Below are 17,777 nucleotides of genomic sequence, written 5' to 3'. Positions count from 1 at the left end.
TCTTTCTGAAATTGTACTACAAGGTTCGATATCACAAAGGGAAAGCTGGAATTGAGTTTGGGGGTAATTGCCCAAAACGTTTAGGAATAAGGGGACAAAAAGGGGCCAAAAATAAGCATTTTTCTAGTTTCCAGACAATAACTTGTGTTCAAGTGTATGGATCTCTCTGAAATTGTACTGCAAGGTACCATACCACAAAGGGAAGGCTGGGATTGAATTTGGGGGTAATTGTCTCAAAATTTTAGGGATTAGGGACCAAAAAGGGGCAAAAACAAGCATTTTTCTAATTCAGGACAATAACTTGTGTGTAAGTGTATGGATCTCTCTGAAATTGTACTGCAAGGTACCATACCACAAAGGGAAGGCTGGGATTGAGTTTGGGGGTGATGAATCATAAGGGGGTTCAAAAAATTTGGGAGAGGGGGGATTTTTTTCCCCTTTTTTTTTTTTTTTTTTTTTCTTTAAAATTTTCCATTTTAAATTGGTTATTTCTGATTTATATATAAAAACAAATAATAAGGATATGGTTTGAATAGGTAAATTAATTTTTTTTAAGTTCTTAGACCACATTCATTCTGTGTCAGAAACCTATGCTGTGTCAAATATTTCATGTATTTAATCACAATCCAAATTCAGAGCTGTATCAATCTTGAATGTTGTGTCCATACTTGCCCCAACTGTTCAGGGTTCGACCTCTGTGGTCGTATCAAGCTGCGCCCAGCGGAGCATTTTATTGAGACTTGTTTTCAATATTCTTTACTGGTCTGTAAGGGAAAGTCGTTATGGCCCAATTGTTTTTACAAATGTACATGCAGGAAATGTTAGGGATGTGGTCACAATCAAGACTGTCCAGTTCTGTATACCTTCAGATCTAGATATTTATATATATATGTATTGCCGGGACAACTGTAACTCACAGTTCTTATATTACACAAATTTAGCCAGAAATTATATAGAGCTATAGTATACATGTCCTCTGCTTAGTTTGGTAATGAATTTTACTGGCCAGTTTAAAAAGGCATACTGAAAATGAACTTTGAGACAAGATGAGAGATTGTTGTGGAGTGGAGGAACACCTTGCTTTGGAAGAATGAAATTTAGTATTAAGTGAAAATGAATGGATTGTTGATGGAGTCTTTATGGTAATATTACATCTTTTTATGTTTACAAAATAATGAACTCAGATACCATAAAGTTAATGTTTTAGTGGACCATATTGTTTTAGTGAACCAAACTTTTTTGAAATTTTCAGTAATCAGTTATATAAATAGAGGTTATCGAAGGGCTGCATTAAATTGAAATTCAAATAATGTTCCTTTAAATTGCTAACAATGACAATTTAATTGTTATTGATTCAGATATCAATTACCCATGGTTAGGAACCTGTTTCAGTGGTTGTTGTTTGTTGATGTGGTTCTTAAGTGGTTCTCGTTTCTCGTTTTTTATATAGATTAAACTGTTGGTTTTCCTGTTTGAATTGTTTTACACTAGTCATTTTGGGGCCCTTTATAGCTTGCTGTTGAAGGCCGTTTTTTGACCTATAATTGTTTACTTTTTACACATTGTGACTTGGATGGAGAGTTGTACATGTCTCATTGAAACTCGTACCACATCTTCTTATTTCTTATAAATGTATATTTCAGAATATTGATGCAGAAACGCAGAGACTAATCTTCCAAGGACGTGTTTTGCAGGATGAAAAACTGTTAAAAGATTATGGTAAGACATTGTATATAAAGAAATGTTTTATTACTGTGTTCAAGTTAACTTGAATGCAATGAATATACTATATATATGTACTGTGGATTCAGAAATTATGCATATTTCAGATAGAAATTTATCTAAGTCATATTTATGAATGTAGTATTTCAGTCTACTTAATGATTAAGAAATGAACACATTAATTTCCAAATATGGTTAAACATTTGTTCAAAACTGATTTTTTTTGTAGATGTTCATGGAAAAGTTATACATGTTGTTCAGAAGCCACCGCCTAGTGCAAGGCAATCTGGAGCAAGTGGCACATCAACAAGTACACCATCACCTGGCCCTACCCCAGGTCCACCCAGAGGTGATGTCAATAGCTATGTTGTTGGTTCATTCACAATACCATCAGACATTATTGACCCTAATCAAGTACAGGTAAGTCTTTTTCATTAGTAAATACAGTCATCTTTCGAAAAAATTTGAAAACAACACGTTACAAATTTCTTGCATCTGAAGGGCTTTTCTGGATTTACTTTCATCAGAAACTCTCAGAACAGAATATTTGAAAACCAAGTATTTATAAGAACGGATAAAGGCAAAAGAAATATGGAACAACAATTGCCCTAAAACCAAAAATATATCTTCTATTCATTAAAACACAAGAAAATCATTTTATTACTAAAATAACAATTTAGAAATTTTCGGAGAATTAAAATTTTAACACCCCACCTCAATAGTACAGAGCCATTATATTTTCTGGTCTGTGTAAAACAATTAAGATGTGGTATGGTTGTCAATGAGACAACTCTCCACCATTAACCAAATTTGGTAAAAGTTAGCACAATATGAACCTTCAATGAGTAAAACTCATACCGTATCTGTCAGTTTGATAGTCTGATCTGTATCAGGTTTAAGCCGTATCTGTCAGTTTGATAGTCTGATCTGTATCAGGTTTAAGCCGTATCTGTCAGTTTGATAGTCTGATCTGTATCAGGTTTAAGCCGTATCTGTCAGTTTGATAGTCTGATCTGTATCAGGTTTAAGCCGTATCTGTCAGTTTGATAGTCTGATCTGTATCAGGTTTAAGCCGTATCTGTCAGTTTGATAGTCTGATCTGTATCAGGTTTAAGCCGTATCTGTCAGTTTGATAGTCTGATCTGTATCAGGTTTAAGCCATATCTGTCAGTTTGATAGTCTGATCTGTATCAGGTTTAAGCCATATCTGTCAGTTTGATAGTCTGATCTGTATCAGGTTTAAGCCATATCTGTCAGTTTGATAGTCTGATCTGTATCAGGTTTAAGCCATATCTGTCAGTTTGATAGTCTGATCTGTATCAGGTTTAAGCCATATCTGTCAGTTTGATAGTCTGATCTGTATCAGGTTTAAGTTTTGGGTTTAGGTAGTTGACCATGAAATTGAGATCATATCAACTTGAAACTAAGTACACATGTTCACTATCATGTGAACTTTTAAAGATATATTTTATTGTCCAAGTAAAAATGGTTATTGAAATAAATGTGCAAAATTTATAATTTTAGCAAATTGTTCAGAATGCTGTTCAGAACATGGGCGATATGGGCAGGAATGCCAGGGTATCAACAAGAGCTTCTGTGAGTATTTATAATATCATTTGAATCAAAATATGAACTGAAATCAATCATATCTAATTTTTTAAAAGTATGTAAAATAATTGAAGCCTATGGTTTTTTTTTAGAAACCTTTTTTTCAGTAAAAATTGTGAATCTGAGCAGTTTAAAATCTTGTCCATTGATAAGAAATGTCAAATGTTAATGCCTATGTTTAATATACTTGTGTTTTCTATATAATTACAGAATGATGGTTCTTCAGTAGATGTCCACATACATCTGGGTCAAGTAGGAGGTCCAGCAAGAGTGGAGAGCGAGTCACAACTCCGCATCAATAATGCCAGACGTATGTTACAGATGGCCAGAGAACAGATAACCAGACTTGAGGTCTATATTTTTAATTAGTACTATTTTAGTTTTGTAATTAATAAAAAGAGCAGGTCTATTGACATAAAAATTCGAATAATATAGATTAATAATTAGCTCTATCCATCTGCATATGGAGCTTATATATATATTGATCAGGCTGTTTATCATGAGCAACATGTAAAAGGAAAATTTTATTTTTCAGTTAATTCTGTTTAGTATAATCTAAAACTTTGTAACTTAGTTGAATATTATTATTTGTTAAACTTAAACTTTACCAAAACATTTCTTTATTGTTCTTTATACCCATAACGATACTTGTAAGTCTAAGCAACATAAATGCCAAAGGGCACATCTTAGATATGTAAAATGACGATGTGAATCCTTATACATCGATCCAAGTTTCTTTTACGTTACTTGTTCTTATAAATCCAAACAACGAACATAATGAAAATATTGTGCCTGTATGGAATTGACCTATAGATCCTATATTTTACAATGACCTGCTGTATAGCATTCAGGACAGCTACTTTTTAGTTATTCCTCTGTGGTTTAAAATTACTCTTATAATTAATAATTGAAAAATTAGAAACAGAAAATTTCATTTAAAAATAGAAATAATTTGAGGATTGATAATTAAAGGTTTTGAATGGAAATGATAGTCTTGATATAGGTCAGAATTTTAGTTTAATAATTTTTTTATAGTTCATTCATTTGTGTATGCTATTTTAAAAATAGTATTTTTCATGAATTGTAAATCGTCCATTGTGTCATGCATGGTTTGAATTATAATTCAAGGGTTTCAAACATGCAACAATACAAACTATTGAAAGATTTAATTTTTTGGGGGGTTTAGAATTTGTTATTTTATATATTAGTTAGACTAAGTAACTGTATAACAATGAAAATTAAAATGTCATAATACCATGTTACAACACAAAACCAATAAAAGCCCAGAGAGATGGAGACTAGCATGCAATTTAAATACATAATGATTTGAACAAACAAGGCTGAAAACTAAAGATTAGAAATTATCGCTATTTTACGAAAATTTCCTTTGATCTTACTGACTGATAATTTCCTTTCTCAGCGGAGTCCAGTGATATGAAAATTATAGCTAGAAACTAAGGGGGCATGTGCCGTTGCTAATAAAATTGACATGAAATTGACAACGTCGTCATAGGTAAAATAGCCATAAACAGATTATCATTGGTCATCTCAACTCGATTGCTTTTCTCGCTTTCGCTGTACCTGCTCAAGCGAGAATATCAATCTCGTTGAGATGATCAACGATAATCTATAAATACAAACTACCATAAAAACCTGATGTTTAGAGGAGTAAACATATTTTTGTCTGGATAGTTGTGAAATAATAATTTCATTATTGTATATATATTTGTTTACTAATGATATGTTTGAATTGATAGTAGAATAATATTAATCATCAAAGTTTTTCTTTACATTTTCACCACTAATAGAACATAGGACAAGCTTCTGGTGGTAGTGAAGGATCTAACACAGAAAGATCAGCCACAATGGAAGGCTCTGAATCAGAAAGATCAGCCACAATGGAAGAATCTGAATCAGAAAGATCAGCCACAATGGCAGAATCTGAATCAGAAAGATCAGCCACAATGGAAGAATCTGAATCAGAAAGACCAAACACAACTACCCCACAAACAGACAATGATAGGGAAAGAGATTCAGAGGATATGGAAACCGAGGCAAGTACTCCATCACAGACTGCTGCAGAAACAAGCAATAGTCGGACTGAAGATGGAAGTCAGACATCACAAGAAACTGGGACAACGACAACAGAGACACCTTCATCTAGTGGTAGTCAAGCAACAGGAGGTCAAGGTCAAGGTCAACCTCATCCACCTGGTTTAATGTGAGTAAAAATTTTTTCAGCCTTTCATACTTATCTATTTTATCATTGAGGCAGTTTTAAACACCTCGTAAAACAAAGGTGTTGTATATGGGGAAATGTGATTCAATATGATAGTAAACTGTAATTTAGAATTAAAGGTAAAGGAGAAGTTATGATGAGGTCACTATTAGGTTCCCTCAGATGTTCAAAAGACATTGGTTTTTCAGATATACCGTTAAAAGGCTTGTATAGTCCGCGGTTTTATTCTCCAAAATTGACCCTGACAGCAGGGGTGCGGACTATATAGTACAATAAGCAAGAAATAAGAGAAAATTTAGATTTCGCGATGTGGTTTGTTTATGTTCCGCCATGTTTGTTATTGACATTGTAGAGGGCGCTTTTATCATTTTTCAAACCAATAATTTTACCCATCCATATTAATAAGTTATTTTTATTCAATATCAAATTAATACTGATAAATTTAAAAATTAAATGCTTCATTACAAAATTCTCATTTCTTTTCAATGCATTGCTAAGTATAAACTGGTATCTACTTGAATGAAATCTTACAAAAAAAGTAAAAAAAAGACAACCGTAAACCAGCTTACCATGTGTAAACTACAAAACGTAATTGGTTATTATTCATTCCGTTTTAGTGTTTCCTATTGACAAATATGTTTTGTATTAGCTTAAGACCCTTCAAACATTAATGTGATAGATATATTAAACACTGTTTTACATAAGGAGGGAACTGTTTTACTTTCAAAGTCGTATTATAGTGATATCTATTATGTACGGATTTCGACTCTCACCGGGTTTTTTCATCTTTTACACGTGCTTTTCAAACTTCCGGTTTAAACATACACAAGTTTCTAAATTGTTTTTTGTGTGATTAAGACTTATTTTAACCAGCGTGAAGTGTTTTAGAACCATTTACAAGCAGTTTCAGCTTCTGTTTGGTGATGGAAAATAGGTTTTTCGCAAACGACCACACACGATTTAAAATTACCGAAGTTTCATTAGACCTTTTCTAACAGTTACACAAAGTTTTTTTACCTGAAATTTCGTGGGGAGAAGGGGGTGCGGACTATGTACCAGTGCGAACTATACAAGCCCGATTACGGTAAGTTTCTACATTTGAAATCATGTCTTACATATTTGGTTAAAGGCTTCAAATTTTTTGCATTTTTATGCAAATCTCATTGAAAAACTGATCCAGTATCAATGCTTCACTTACAAGTATCTGACAACTCTCCTTTATACTCTCTGTTTTAAAGACATTTCTGGAATTTTGCATTGATGCACATCCTAAAAATTTGGAGGTTGAAATTTCATTGGCTGTCATAATAATTACCAGAACAGAAAGTAGAACAAAGTGTTGTCAGATCCATGTAAGCAAAGCATGGAAATAGGATCTGTATTTGAATCAGATTGTTTTTATGCAAAACTGCCACAACTGCCAAATAGCCTCATTTTGATATCTTGTCATAGATATTTGGATATAATGGCTACAACCTTACCCGAAAAGATGCTAATGTCAGTAAAATATCTTAGGTAAAGCTGTTAAATTTGAATTGGTAGAAATTATGTGTATGATAGCAATTGAGGTCAATGTGTCAATTTCTACATGTTTATGACATCATAAGGACATTTCAATTGTATTGCTGGACAAAAGTGTCCAGATTGTATAATCCAATCCATTCATCAATAAAATAGACATAATTATGAAAGGAGTGGAAAATAATATTGTTTTTTGCAATTTCAGGGACCAAATAAATTCTCTTACCATACCTCCCCCTTTTGATTAGTTGCTGTTTAGAAATGAACATCACAAACAGATGAACTGTCTTCAATCATCTGTCAATCTAATATGTCTGTTAATAAATAAGTAAAAAAATCATTTTGTGACATTGCCTGAAAAAGACTGATGAAAGACACTGTATTTTGTTGCTCTTCTTTCTTCTTCTTCAATGTCTTACAAAAAAAAGAAATAGTGTTTAGAAAATCTCAAAACAATTCATTTCCTTGCATATTTTTCAGACGGCCTCCGATTACTTTAGTAGCAGAAGTTTTACAGGAAGTCCTAGAGGTGAATCAGAGATTACAACCTTTCCTAGAAAGATATCAAACAATAACAAGAGAAGATAGGCCACTTGAAGGACAGGTATAATATTTTTTAAAGTTTTAAAAGCGTTATGCCCAATTCACCTGATATAGTGATCCTAGATTCTGTGGTTGTCGTCAGCTGTGTCAACATTTACATTCAGTCTATGGTTAAAGTTTTTATGCCCCCTTGTCTGTCTGTAAATCCGTAAGTACATCAGTCCGTACATCCCAAAGTTGGTTTCCGTTCTCTAACTTTAGTTTGCCTCAACCAAATGTAATGAAACTTATACACAATGCTTATTACCACAAAACACAGATCAAGTTTGAACTTTGGTGGCGTCACTTTAACCGTTCTAGAGTTATGTCCCTTTACAAATTGAAAAATTGCTGAATTTTTTGTTTCCGTTCCCTAACTTAGGTTTGCCTCAACCTAATGTTATGAAACTTATACACAATGCTTATAACCACAAAACACAGATCAAGTTTGAACTTTGGTGGCGTCACTTTAACCGTTCTAGAGTTATGCCCCTTTACAAATTGAAAAATTGCTGAATTTTTCGTTTCCGTTCTCTAACTTTAGTTTGCCTCAACCTAGTGTTATGAAACTTAAACACAATGCTTATTACCACAAAATACAGATCAAGTGTGTATTTTGGTGTTGTCACTTTAACCGTTCCAGAGTTATGCCCATTTACAAATGGAAAAATTGCTGAATTTTTCATTTCGTTCTCCAACTTAAGTTTGCCTCAACCAAATGTTATGAAACTTATACACAATGCTTATTTCCACAAAATATGGATTAAGTTTGCATTTTGGTGGTGACACTTTTACTGTTCTAAAGTTATGCCCCTTTAAAAATGTAAAAATTGCTGAATTTTTTGTTTCCTTTCTCTAACTTTAGTTTGCCTCAACCAAATGTTATGAAACTTATACACAATACTTATTACCACAAAACTCAGATCAAGTTCAAATTTGGGAATTTCACTTTTACCGTTCTTCAGTAATGTCCCTTTATAACTTTATATGATATGCAAGTGGGGGCATCATCTGTGTCCATCAGACACATTCCCCATTTATTTTTTCAGACATCAATTACTTTGTCAAACCTATTTGGAATTTTATGAAATTTGGACAGAAGCTTTTTTATGACCAAAAGACAGTGTCCAGAGCAAAATAATAAAAAAATATTTTATTTTTATTTTTCAGTATTTTACTGATAAATGGACTTAACTTTTTTTTAGTTTTTTTTGTACAGATAACATTATTGCAAACCAAATGAAACTCTTCCACAGAGTCATCTCCTCTTGGTCAAGGTATTTAAACTTTTGTCAGTTCAATTGTCCCATTGAATATTACAATAGCTACTGTTATCTGTGTAGTTTATTCACAGGGACCTTTAAAATTTCTTCTAAGAGAAATCCATCACTCATTGATTAATTTACCTGAAGCAAAAATTATCTTCTGAGTAGATGAAAATTCATGTAATCAACTCACAAAACTGCATGTGATATTGTATTTATTCAATATCAATAATGTATTTTCAATCTGTTCAATAAATACAATTATTTAATCATAAAAAGTTGATTTCTGACAAAATTTTTAATAAAATAAAAAATGTACAACATCACATGCAGTTTTATGAGTTGATTACATGTATTTTCATCTACTCAGAAGATAATTTTGCTTCAGGTAAATTAATCAATGAGTGATGGATTTCTCTTAGAAGAAATATAAATGTCCCAGTGAATAAACTACACAGAAAACAATAGTTATTGTATTTATTCACTGGGACAATAGAACTGACAAAAGTTTAGATACCTTGACCAAGAGGAGATGACTGTAGGAGAGTTTCATTTGGTTTGTAATAAGATACAGTCTAAGTTTTTTTTACAGTCAATATTAAGATACACTCTAAGTTTTTTACAGTTAACATTAAGATACAGTCGAAGTTTTTTTTAAAGTAAACATTAAGATACAGTCTTAAGTTTTTTTACAGTTAACATTAAGATACAGTCTAAGTTTTTTTTTAACAGTTAACATTAAGATAAAGTCTAAGTTTTTTTACAGTTGGCATTAAGATACAGTCTAAGGATTTTTTACATTTAAGATTAAGATACAGTCTAAGGTTGTTTTTTTTAGTAAACCCTCATTGAATTTCTACATAAGTTAGACAGAAGCTTTTTTGTATCCAGAGCAAAATAATAGAATATTCGAAATTGCAAGATACTTGTACATATATGTAGAAATAAGGAGATTCAGCATTATTGCAAATGAGACAACTATCCACCAAAGTGAAATGACACAGATAGATTTTAACAATGAGCAAAATCCAAGCTATATAGTCAACTACATCTATAAAAAGCCTTGAAATGACAAAATGTGAATTCAAACAAGAAAACCAACACCATGAATTATGACAAAACAATTAAAGAAAATATAAATATGACAGACAGCAACCAACTTAAGCAGGGATAACTGTATTGTATCTATGATACTTACTGACTTCAATCATTCAATCTACTGTCACAAATTGAGTTATAAACTGAAATATTCTCAAATGTAAAATCAAAGATGAATTTGCCAAATATTGAGTTTTATATAGGTTTAAAGATTTGCAACATAAAATCTAAAATGAGTTTTTTTAATACGTTAAGGGTATTTCTATTCTTATGCATTTGTTTATTCATGTCTGTTGAATATTTGTTTGTATACAAAAATGTTTTCTGTGAGGATGCTAAGAGCATTCCAACAGGTTAACTGCGGATTTTACCCCCTCAAAATATATGGCATCCTCCAATCAAAATTGTTGTTACAAGCAAATTGCATTAGAATTACTGTTATATCTTTACAGGCCTTAACAGAAGCACAAGAATTGTGTAATTTAGTTGGAGAAATTCTTCATACCATCAGTCACAGCTACCATAGTCTGAGTGACCTTATGATTGACCTAAGTCAGCCTCCTCCTAGACACTTGTATGCTGCATTCATTTCACAGCAGGTACCAACTACAGCAGTTATTCAGCAGACTATACCAGTCAGAGTAAGCCAAAAACAAAAAAGGACATATGCATACTAATAAAAGTTAATAGTATTAATAGTGACCAGTCAGATAGAAAAATTATTTTCAAAATTTATTTAATTTTGTTTATTCATATTTCTACCCTCTCTGGAAATACCATGGGGAAAACCCTCATAAAGTTAATAGTTTTACATGTGGTTCCAAATAAAAGAAAGAAGTATATTGAAATTGAGGAAGTTTTAGTTGCTACCATTAAAACAAAAATTGTGTATGTTTACTTTGGATGACTGGTAAAAAAACAATTAACAAAACCAAAACTATAAGATTTCAATTTACAAATAGTAAATTTCTGGCACTAGCTCCTATTCTTTTCAATATTATAAATGCATTTTGAAAATGTATGTTCAATCCATATTTTAGGCACAGATTAATATTGGACCTGCAGTACAAAGAACATCTGGTACACAATCCAGTGTTCCTACAAGTACAGGTGGGACTCAGTCAAGTCAGCCAGTAACCAGTTCAACTGGGACCCAGTCAAGCGTGCCAACATCATCAGCTGCAACATCAACATCAGTAACAGCTGAATCTCAAGAACAAGTAAAAAGTTTATGACTTTTAAAACAAATTATTCTTAAGTTTTATTTTACATGTGGATTATATTTTCCTCAACTTTTTAAGGATGTTTGCTACTCTATTTTTTGAGTTGTCAGATATTTAGAATCCTCTAGTTTTATCCATAAAGTGCCCATAAAAAAAATGCTGCTTACAACTTTTCAAACTCTAAATCACCACAAAAAAAAAGTTGTGAGTACATGTTAACATATCTGCCATCATCACCAAAAAAAATTACGATATAACGAAAGACAACATCTGACCAGGTTCCTGACTTGGGGGGACAGCACATGCAAATGTGTGGAGTTAAACTATTTTTTTTAGGTCTCAATTTGTGAACTAACAAAAGGTCTTAGAAAATAACTTAAAATAAAATAAGTACAGGAGAAGAACTTATATGATAATGATGTAATAGATCATCTAAACAAAAACAACAAAATAATAATGAAAGATACCTTGATAAGGAATGCTTACAGTTAACTGAAACAAAACAATGATAAAGGATACCTTGATAAGGAATGCTTACAGTTAACTGAAAACAAAACAATAATGAAAGATACCTTAATAAGGAATGCTTACAGTTAACTGAAAACAAAACCAACAGCTTAACCTGGTGATATGAAATCATCATGTACAGCTCTCAAATATGCATGGCTGTACTTCAGGATAGATGGTCATAAATGGTGCAGGAAGGCTCAATCAAGTGCAATGCCCATAACAAAAATGTACAGAATTTCATTGAAGAAAAACAAAAGAAATATAAGTGTTTCAATTTAAGAATAAGTGAATTGATCCCCAAAAATACCAATACGAAATGATTGAACAACAGTATTATATTCTGTATAAGTCTGTTGAGGCCAAAAAGAATAATTTAAAGTACAATTCCTAATTCTGTTAGTATTATAAGTATTATAAATGATATATCTGTAAAAAGTTTGGTGTGAAATACCACTTTTATTAAAGTCCTCACAGATGGAATCATGCTCCCAAATAAATCTATATATTTGTGGTTATGTTAAGTAAAATTTTGGACCAATTTATGATATCTATATCCCTGCGGTAAAATCTTATTGAAATCTAAGACATAATGCAAATATGCACATATTAAAATTAATGGGAAAATGTACACTTCATAAGAAGGAGCCATGTGATCATCACCATCAAGAAAAGGAAAATTAACAGTAAGAAAGGAAAAGTCCCTTTGAAGAAATAAGAAGGGCCCAGTAAGTCCCCATCAAAATAAGAATCAATTGACTATTGTTTTCTCCAAAACAACATAGATATTATGAAGCAAAAAACTAAGGCCGTAATTCTGCCTTTGCCTGTTCAATGTGAGTGTTCTAATGTAAGTTTTATTACTGAAAAAAGGAATTGCAAAAGTACAACAGATAAAGATACATTTAAATTTGTAGAAAAACTATTTGATTAAATACAGGCAAGAATTTTTTTTGTTTGGTTATAAGTTGTTAGATTTCAGAAATAATCTTTTAATTATACTTGTGCTACAATTTATAATTTCTTCCTACAGGCATCAACACAACCTACCACTGTTTCTGGAACAGCAGGTTCACAACCAGTTAGTACAACAGATAGTGGCACTACACCTATGTTTATTGAAATGGGACCTGAAATAGTTTCTGTCAGCAGTGTAACAGCTCAAATAATAACAGAATCAGAAAATCCAACAACTTCATCAGGAAATACAGGTAAAAGGAATATTTTAGTATGACGTTTTTTAAAAGCATTGAAAACACACCTGTGGTGAAATGCAAATATATATAGTTTGTCAGCTGATCAGCAACATCATGATTTGTTTGGCTGTTCTTATCATACTCCCACGTCATATGCTTTTTATAGATGAGATACCTGAGGTCAATCAGTGTAAATTTCATTGAACAATCGACTAACTGTGGCGTAAGAACTTAAGCACTGTACTGGAAAATGCACTAATGTACTTTTTTCTGATAAAGTTAACATTGCTTGCATGCTTTGAATCGTCATTCAGGCCACCATGGCTCTATAATTTGCAGAAGTTTCAAAAGGCATGTGATATCCTTATCTTTGAATTAGTTAATCAGCTACCCATTTCTTCTTAGTCACCATAAAACCTTCTTGCAAATGATAATTTGTTCACCATGATGACGATTTTTACAATAGTAAAATATAGAAAGATGATTACAACTCCAAAGTTTCAAACAATCGTGAAAAAGGGTCAAAATCACATAGTTCACGCCCATATCGTGAAAGTTGGCAGATATGCAATAACATTCTTCTGATTTGTTTAACTTTACTGTGATACATTTCTCATAAATTGAAGACTTCAAATATATTCAGAACTACTACTGTGAATTTTATGATTTAGGCACAACTACAACACACCAGGTACTGCCAGAAGGTGCTGGACCTGTTACTAATGATCTGATCAACAGTATAGTTAACTCAGTTCTTGGTGGAATCGCCAGGGGAGGTAATCTGGTTAGAATACATTCGAGTATTTATCTCTTCTCAAATCAGTCAGTATATGAAAGATTCAAACATCATCAGAAACAACAATTTAATTATGCTTGCATTTCATTGATACCAAGGTCTTGAATAAGGAAAGGTTCATATCTGTTAGCTCAATTTCTTTTGTAGATTTTTTTTTAAATAGTTGATTATAGTGCCTAACAAGATTTTGTGAGGTAGACGAAATTGACCGTAAAACAAACGTATTGAATTTTGATGTCCATAAAATAGGCAGATGGGACATATTTTGACTTTATTTACTGACTACTTTTCTTTTGGGATTAATTGTAAATATAACATTTTAATGAGCCTGAAAAATGATTTTTTTTTGTAAAGATAAACAATAATTTTACCTGGCATAGCCGTGCGTAATATGTGTTTCGGCATTTCTCCTCGAAAAATGACATGTTTAATGGAATAAAACGTATTTATTAATTTTCTCTTTTTTTCTGGGGAATAGGCTATTAAAAAATAGTTTATCTACTCTACATGTGGAAAATTTTGTGAAAATATAAGAAGTCGCAATTCTTACCTTTCATACCTTTATTTTCATTGATAAAAAATAATACGGAGAGTCCCACTGTCCAGTTTGAAGGTCATTTAATAACTGTACACGTGTGTGTACATGTAAAAAGAAAAGCAATTATAATTCAGTTTTAAGATAACAAATTTATCAAATACAATTTGTTGTATATTTTCAGCTTAATAAATTAAAAAAAATAAATAAATAAGGCACAGACTGTTCCTCTTTATTGTTACATTAATGCACGTTCAATATACATGTATGAAAAATTTCAACAGTTTAAAGGTAAATCAATAATAACTTAATCCAATCAAATTGTGTAAAATTCAATAACAATTACTAGTCCACTTCATAATAAGTAATAGGGGTAAACTTGGTAGGGAGAAAATGACAGATATTTTAAGTTCATTTTTTGTAATGAATAAAAATTTGTCAACCAAAAGTTTTGCTATAATTTTAAAAACATGTCTTTCTGTATTGGTATAGTTTTTGGATCTTTAAGTTGCGTATTTAAGGCAATAGAAAGTTTGGGCTTCAAAAGTCTACATAATTATTGACTTTATACAGAAAATTCACCCTTTTAAAACATTTATTGTTTCACAAATAATACATGGATACAAAGTAAAATCGTTTCTTAAAACACTGCAAAAAATTTCATTCTGATTGGTGTAGTGGTATTGTCATAAAGTGCGTTGAAATGAATCTTGGTATAGCAAACATCGAATTCCCTCACAAAATGTTATCACACACTATAGTTGGTATTCAATGAGTATTTCCCCTTATGGTCAGTTACATTTGCTCATCCACGTTTCTCAACATAAAGAATGAAGAATGGCTTGATTCTTATAAAGTTAGCATTTTAAAATCAGCATTGTTTATTCTAAATTCCAAATGTAGAACTATATGCTATAAAATTATCTTGCAAGATTTCTGTTGATATACTTTATTATACTTTATTATTTAATCATATAAGAAGACCCAAAAGAGTAGGCTGTGCATGACTTTTGCATGTGTACGTAAAACTGGAACAGATCTAAAAGTGTTTGCCATTTGAAACTATGTAATACTATCATTATTCAGGTCCAAGATTTGGGCCATCTAACGCAGTACAGATAGAAATTGGTCAATCTGGTTCTCCAAGAGCTCGATTTTCTCGATTTCCTACAGGTTCTGGTATTGGTAGAATGAATGTTCCATCAGGTTTCAGTACTACAGCAACCCCATCAACAAGTGCATCAGGTACACAGACAAGTAATGCTGAATCAAACTCTTCTGGTACCCAGACTGGAACAGCAAACACTTCTGAAACACAAACACAAACACCTGGAAGACCAAGAACTACAGCCTTTGTTATGCCTGGTGTTCCTGGAGCTGGATTACCACCAGGCATGTCTATTGGTGGAATGCCTGGATTGCCTGGCATGCCTGGTTTACCAGGTTTTCCTCCCTCTGTGGATCGTCATCTTCCTTGTTCATCTCGATATTTCTTCAGGCTACAAAGGGATGAAGCCAGAAGAAACAGACAACCAAATGGAGAAAATAATCAGGTTAGATACTGGAAATTTTTATTTGTCAATGGTAATATATGTGACAATTATACATGTAGATTCTTAACTGTCCTTTTCCTAGTATCACAGATAGACTTCAAAAGTAGGTGCATGTTTGTAAATAGTTTATGTATCTTGGTTGAGGGATTATTTTTGTCTATCTGTTTGTCCATCTACAAGGCAGATGGACAAACAGACAGACTAAAATATTACAAGCCCAAGTCCAACTCTTAAATAGCTTGTTGAAAATGTTCATATTTTCTATACAGCCTTCAGAAATCCTCTTCAGTTACTTGAAAAAATTTGACCACAATCATTCTTGGGGAGCTAGTTAAAACATTTGTTCTATGATCCTGTTTGCCAACCAACATGGCCACCAACACAAAAAATTGTATATTGGGGTAAATGCAAGTATTGTCTAATATCTTTAAATCTGTTATAGATAGAGAAATATGACTGGGCAGAAATGTTGAGAATATCATGATCTACCTATTGTCCATTTTAACCTTAAAGGAGTTATTGCCCTTAAATGACAATTTTTACAATTTTTTGGTAAGGTTTTATCTTCAAACAAGTCAACATATCTGATATCATATCAATCAACTCTTTATAGAAGATATTGCCCTTGAATGAAAATTATAATCTCACCTAGCCCTAAGGGCCAGTGTGAGCTTTGGCTATCACTTGGGGTCCGTGTTCCATTGTAAAAAAATTGTACAAATAAATCAGCATGGTAAAATTGTCCCCTTATAGGAGTTATTGCTCTTGAAGGATGATTTTTTTTAACCAACTTTAGTGTTTTTACCTAATATCTTTAAAACTATCAGTGATGGAGAGATTAGACTGAAACTTTGAACAAATTGAAAAACAACACAAATTCTACAAATTAGTCACAAGAATGAAATCATCAATAAACCTATTACAGTAGTTGTTGCCCCTAAATCACAGTTTTAATCCATTTTTATACGACCGCAAAAAATTTTTTGTGGTCGTATATTGGTATGACGTTGGCGTCGTCGTCGTTGTCGTCGTCGTCGTCCGGCGTCGTCGTCCGAAGACACATTAGTTTTCGCACTCTAACTTTAGTTTAAGTGAATTGATCTCAATGAAATTTTACCATAAGGTTCAATACCACAAAAGGAAGGTGGGGATTGATTTTGGGGGTTATGGTACTAACAGTTAAGGAATTAGGGGCCAAAAGGGGCCAAAAATAAGCATTTTTGTAACTTCCAGACATAACTTGTGTGTAAGTGTATGGATCTCTCTGACATTGTACCACAAGGTTCCATATCACAAAGGGAATGCTGGGATTGATTTTGGGGGTAATTGCCTCCAAATTTTAGGAATTAGGGGCCAAAAAGGGGCAAAAAACAAGCATTTTTCTAGTTTCATGACAATAACTTGTTTGTAAGTGTATGGATCTTTATGAAATTGTACTACAAGGTTCCATATCACAAAGGGAATACTGGGATTGATTTTTGGGGTAATTTCCTCCAAATTTTAGGAATTAGGGGCCAAAAAGGGGCAAAAAACAAGCATTTTTCTAGTTTCATGACAATAACTTGTTTGTAAGTGTATGGATCTTTATGAAATTGTACTACAAGGTTCCATATCACAAAGGGAAGGCTGGGATTGATTTTGGGGGTTTTTCCTAAAAATTTTAGTAATTAGGGGCCATAAAAGGGCAAAAAAAAACATGCATTTTTCTAGTTTCAGGACAATAACTTGTGTGTAAGTGTATGGATCTTTATGAAATTGTACTGCAAGGTTCCATATCACAAAGGGAAAGCTGGAATTGAGTTTGGGGGTAATTGCCCTAAACGTTTAGGAATTTGGGGCCAAAAAGGGGCCAAAAAACAAGCATTTTTCTAGTTTCCAGACAATAACTTGTGTTCAAGTGTATGAATCTCTCTGAAATTGTACTGCAAGGTA

General features: G+C 32.4%; 1 protein-coding gene across 3 annotated transcripts in view; it reads left to right on the top strand.

Annotated features, from left to right (window-relative positions):
- LOC127730077 (large proline-rich protein BAG6-like) overlaps positions 1-17,777 on the top strand; it is a 55,830-nt gene that overhangs the window by 16,958 nt on the left and 21,095 nt on the right. Inside the window, exons 4-14 of one of the 3 annotated variants that reach the window (XM_052238125.1) lie at positions 1,644-1,719; positions 1,952-2,142; positions 3,247-3,318; positions 3,541-3,681; positions 5,139-5,551; positions 7,571-7,694; positions 10,488-10,634; positions 11,076-11,255; positions 12,799-12,976; positions 13,633-13,737; positions 15,379-15,845. In XM_052238125.1, the coding sequence (XP_052094085.1) occupies positions 1,644-1,719; positions 1,952-2,142; positions 3,247-3,318; positions 3,541-3,681; positions 5,139-5,551; positions 7,571-7,694; positions 10,488-10,634; positions 11,076-11,255; positions 12,799-12,976; positions 13,633-13,737; positions 15,379-15,845 (2,094 nt within the window). Of the gene's footprint in view, positions 1-1,643; positions 1,720-1,951; positions 2,143-3,246; positions 3,319-3,540; positions 3,682-5,138; positions 5,552-7,570; positions 7,695-10,487; positions 10,677-11,075; positions 11,256-12,798; positions 12,977-13,632; positions 13,738-15,378; positions 15,846-17,777 lie in introns of all 3 variants that reach the window. The other 2 variants (XM_052238126.1, XM_052238124.1) reach the window with 2 other exon arrangements.

This window comes from Mytilus californianus, unplaced genomic scaffold (assembly GCF_021869535.1).
Source record: "Mytilus californianus isolate M0D057914Y unplaced genomic scaffold, xbMytCali1.0.p SCAF_2, whole genome shotgun sequence".
In the NCBI taxonomy this organism is placed as follows: Eukaryota; Metazoa; Mollusca; class Bivalvia; order Mytilida; family Mytilidae; genus Mytilus; species Mytilus californianus.
This window is presented reverse-complemented; position numbering and strand designations above follow the sequence as displayed.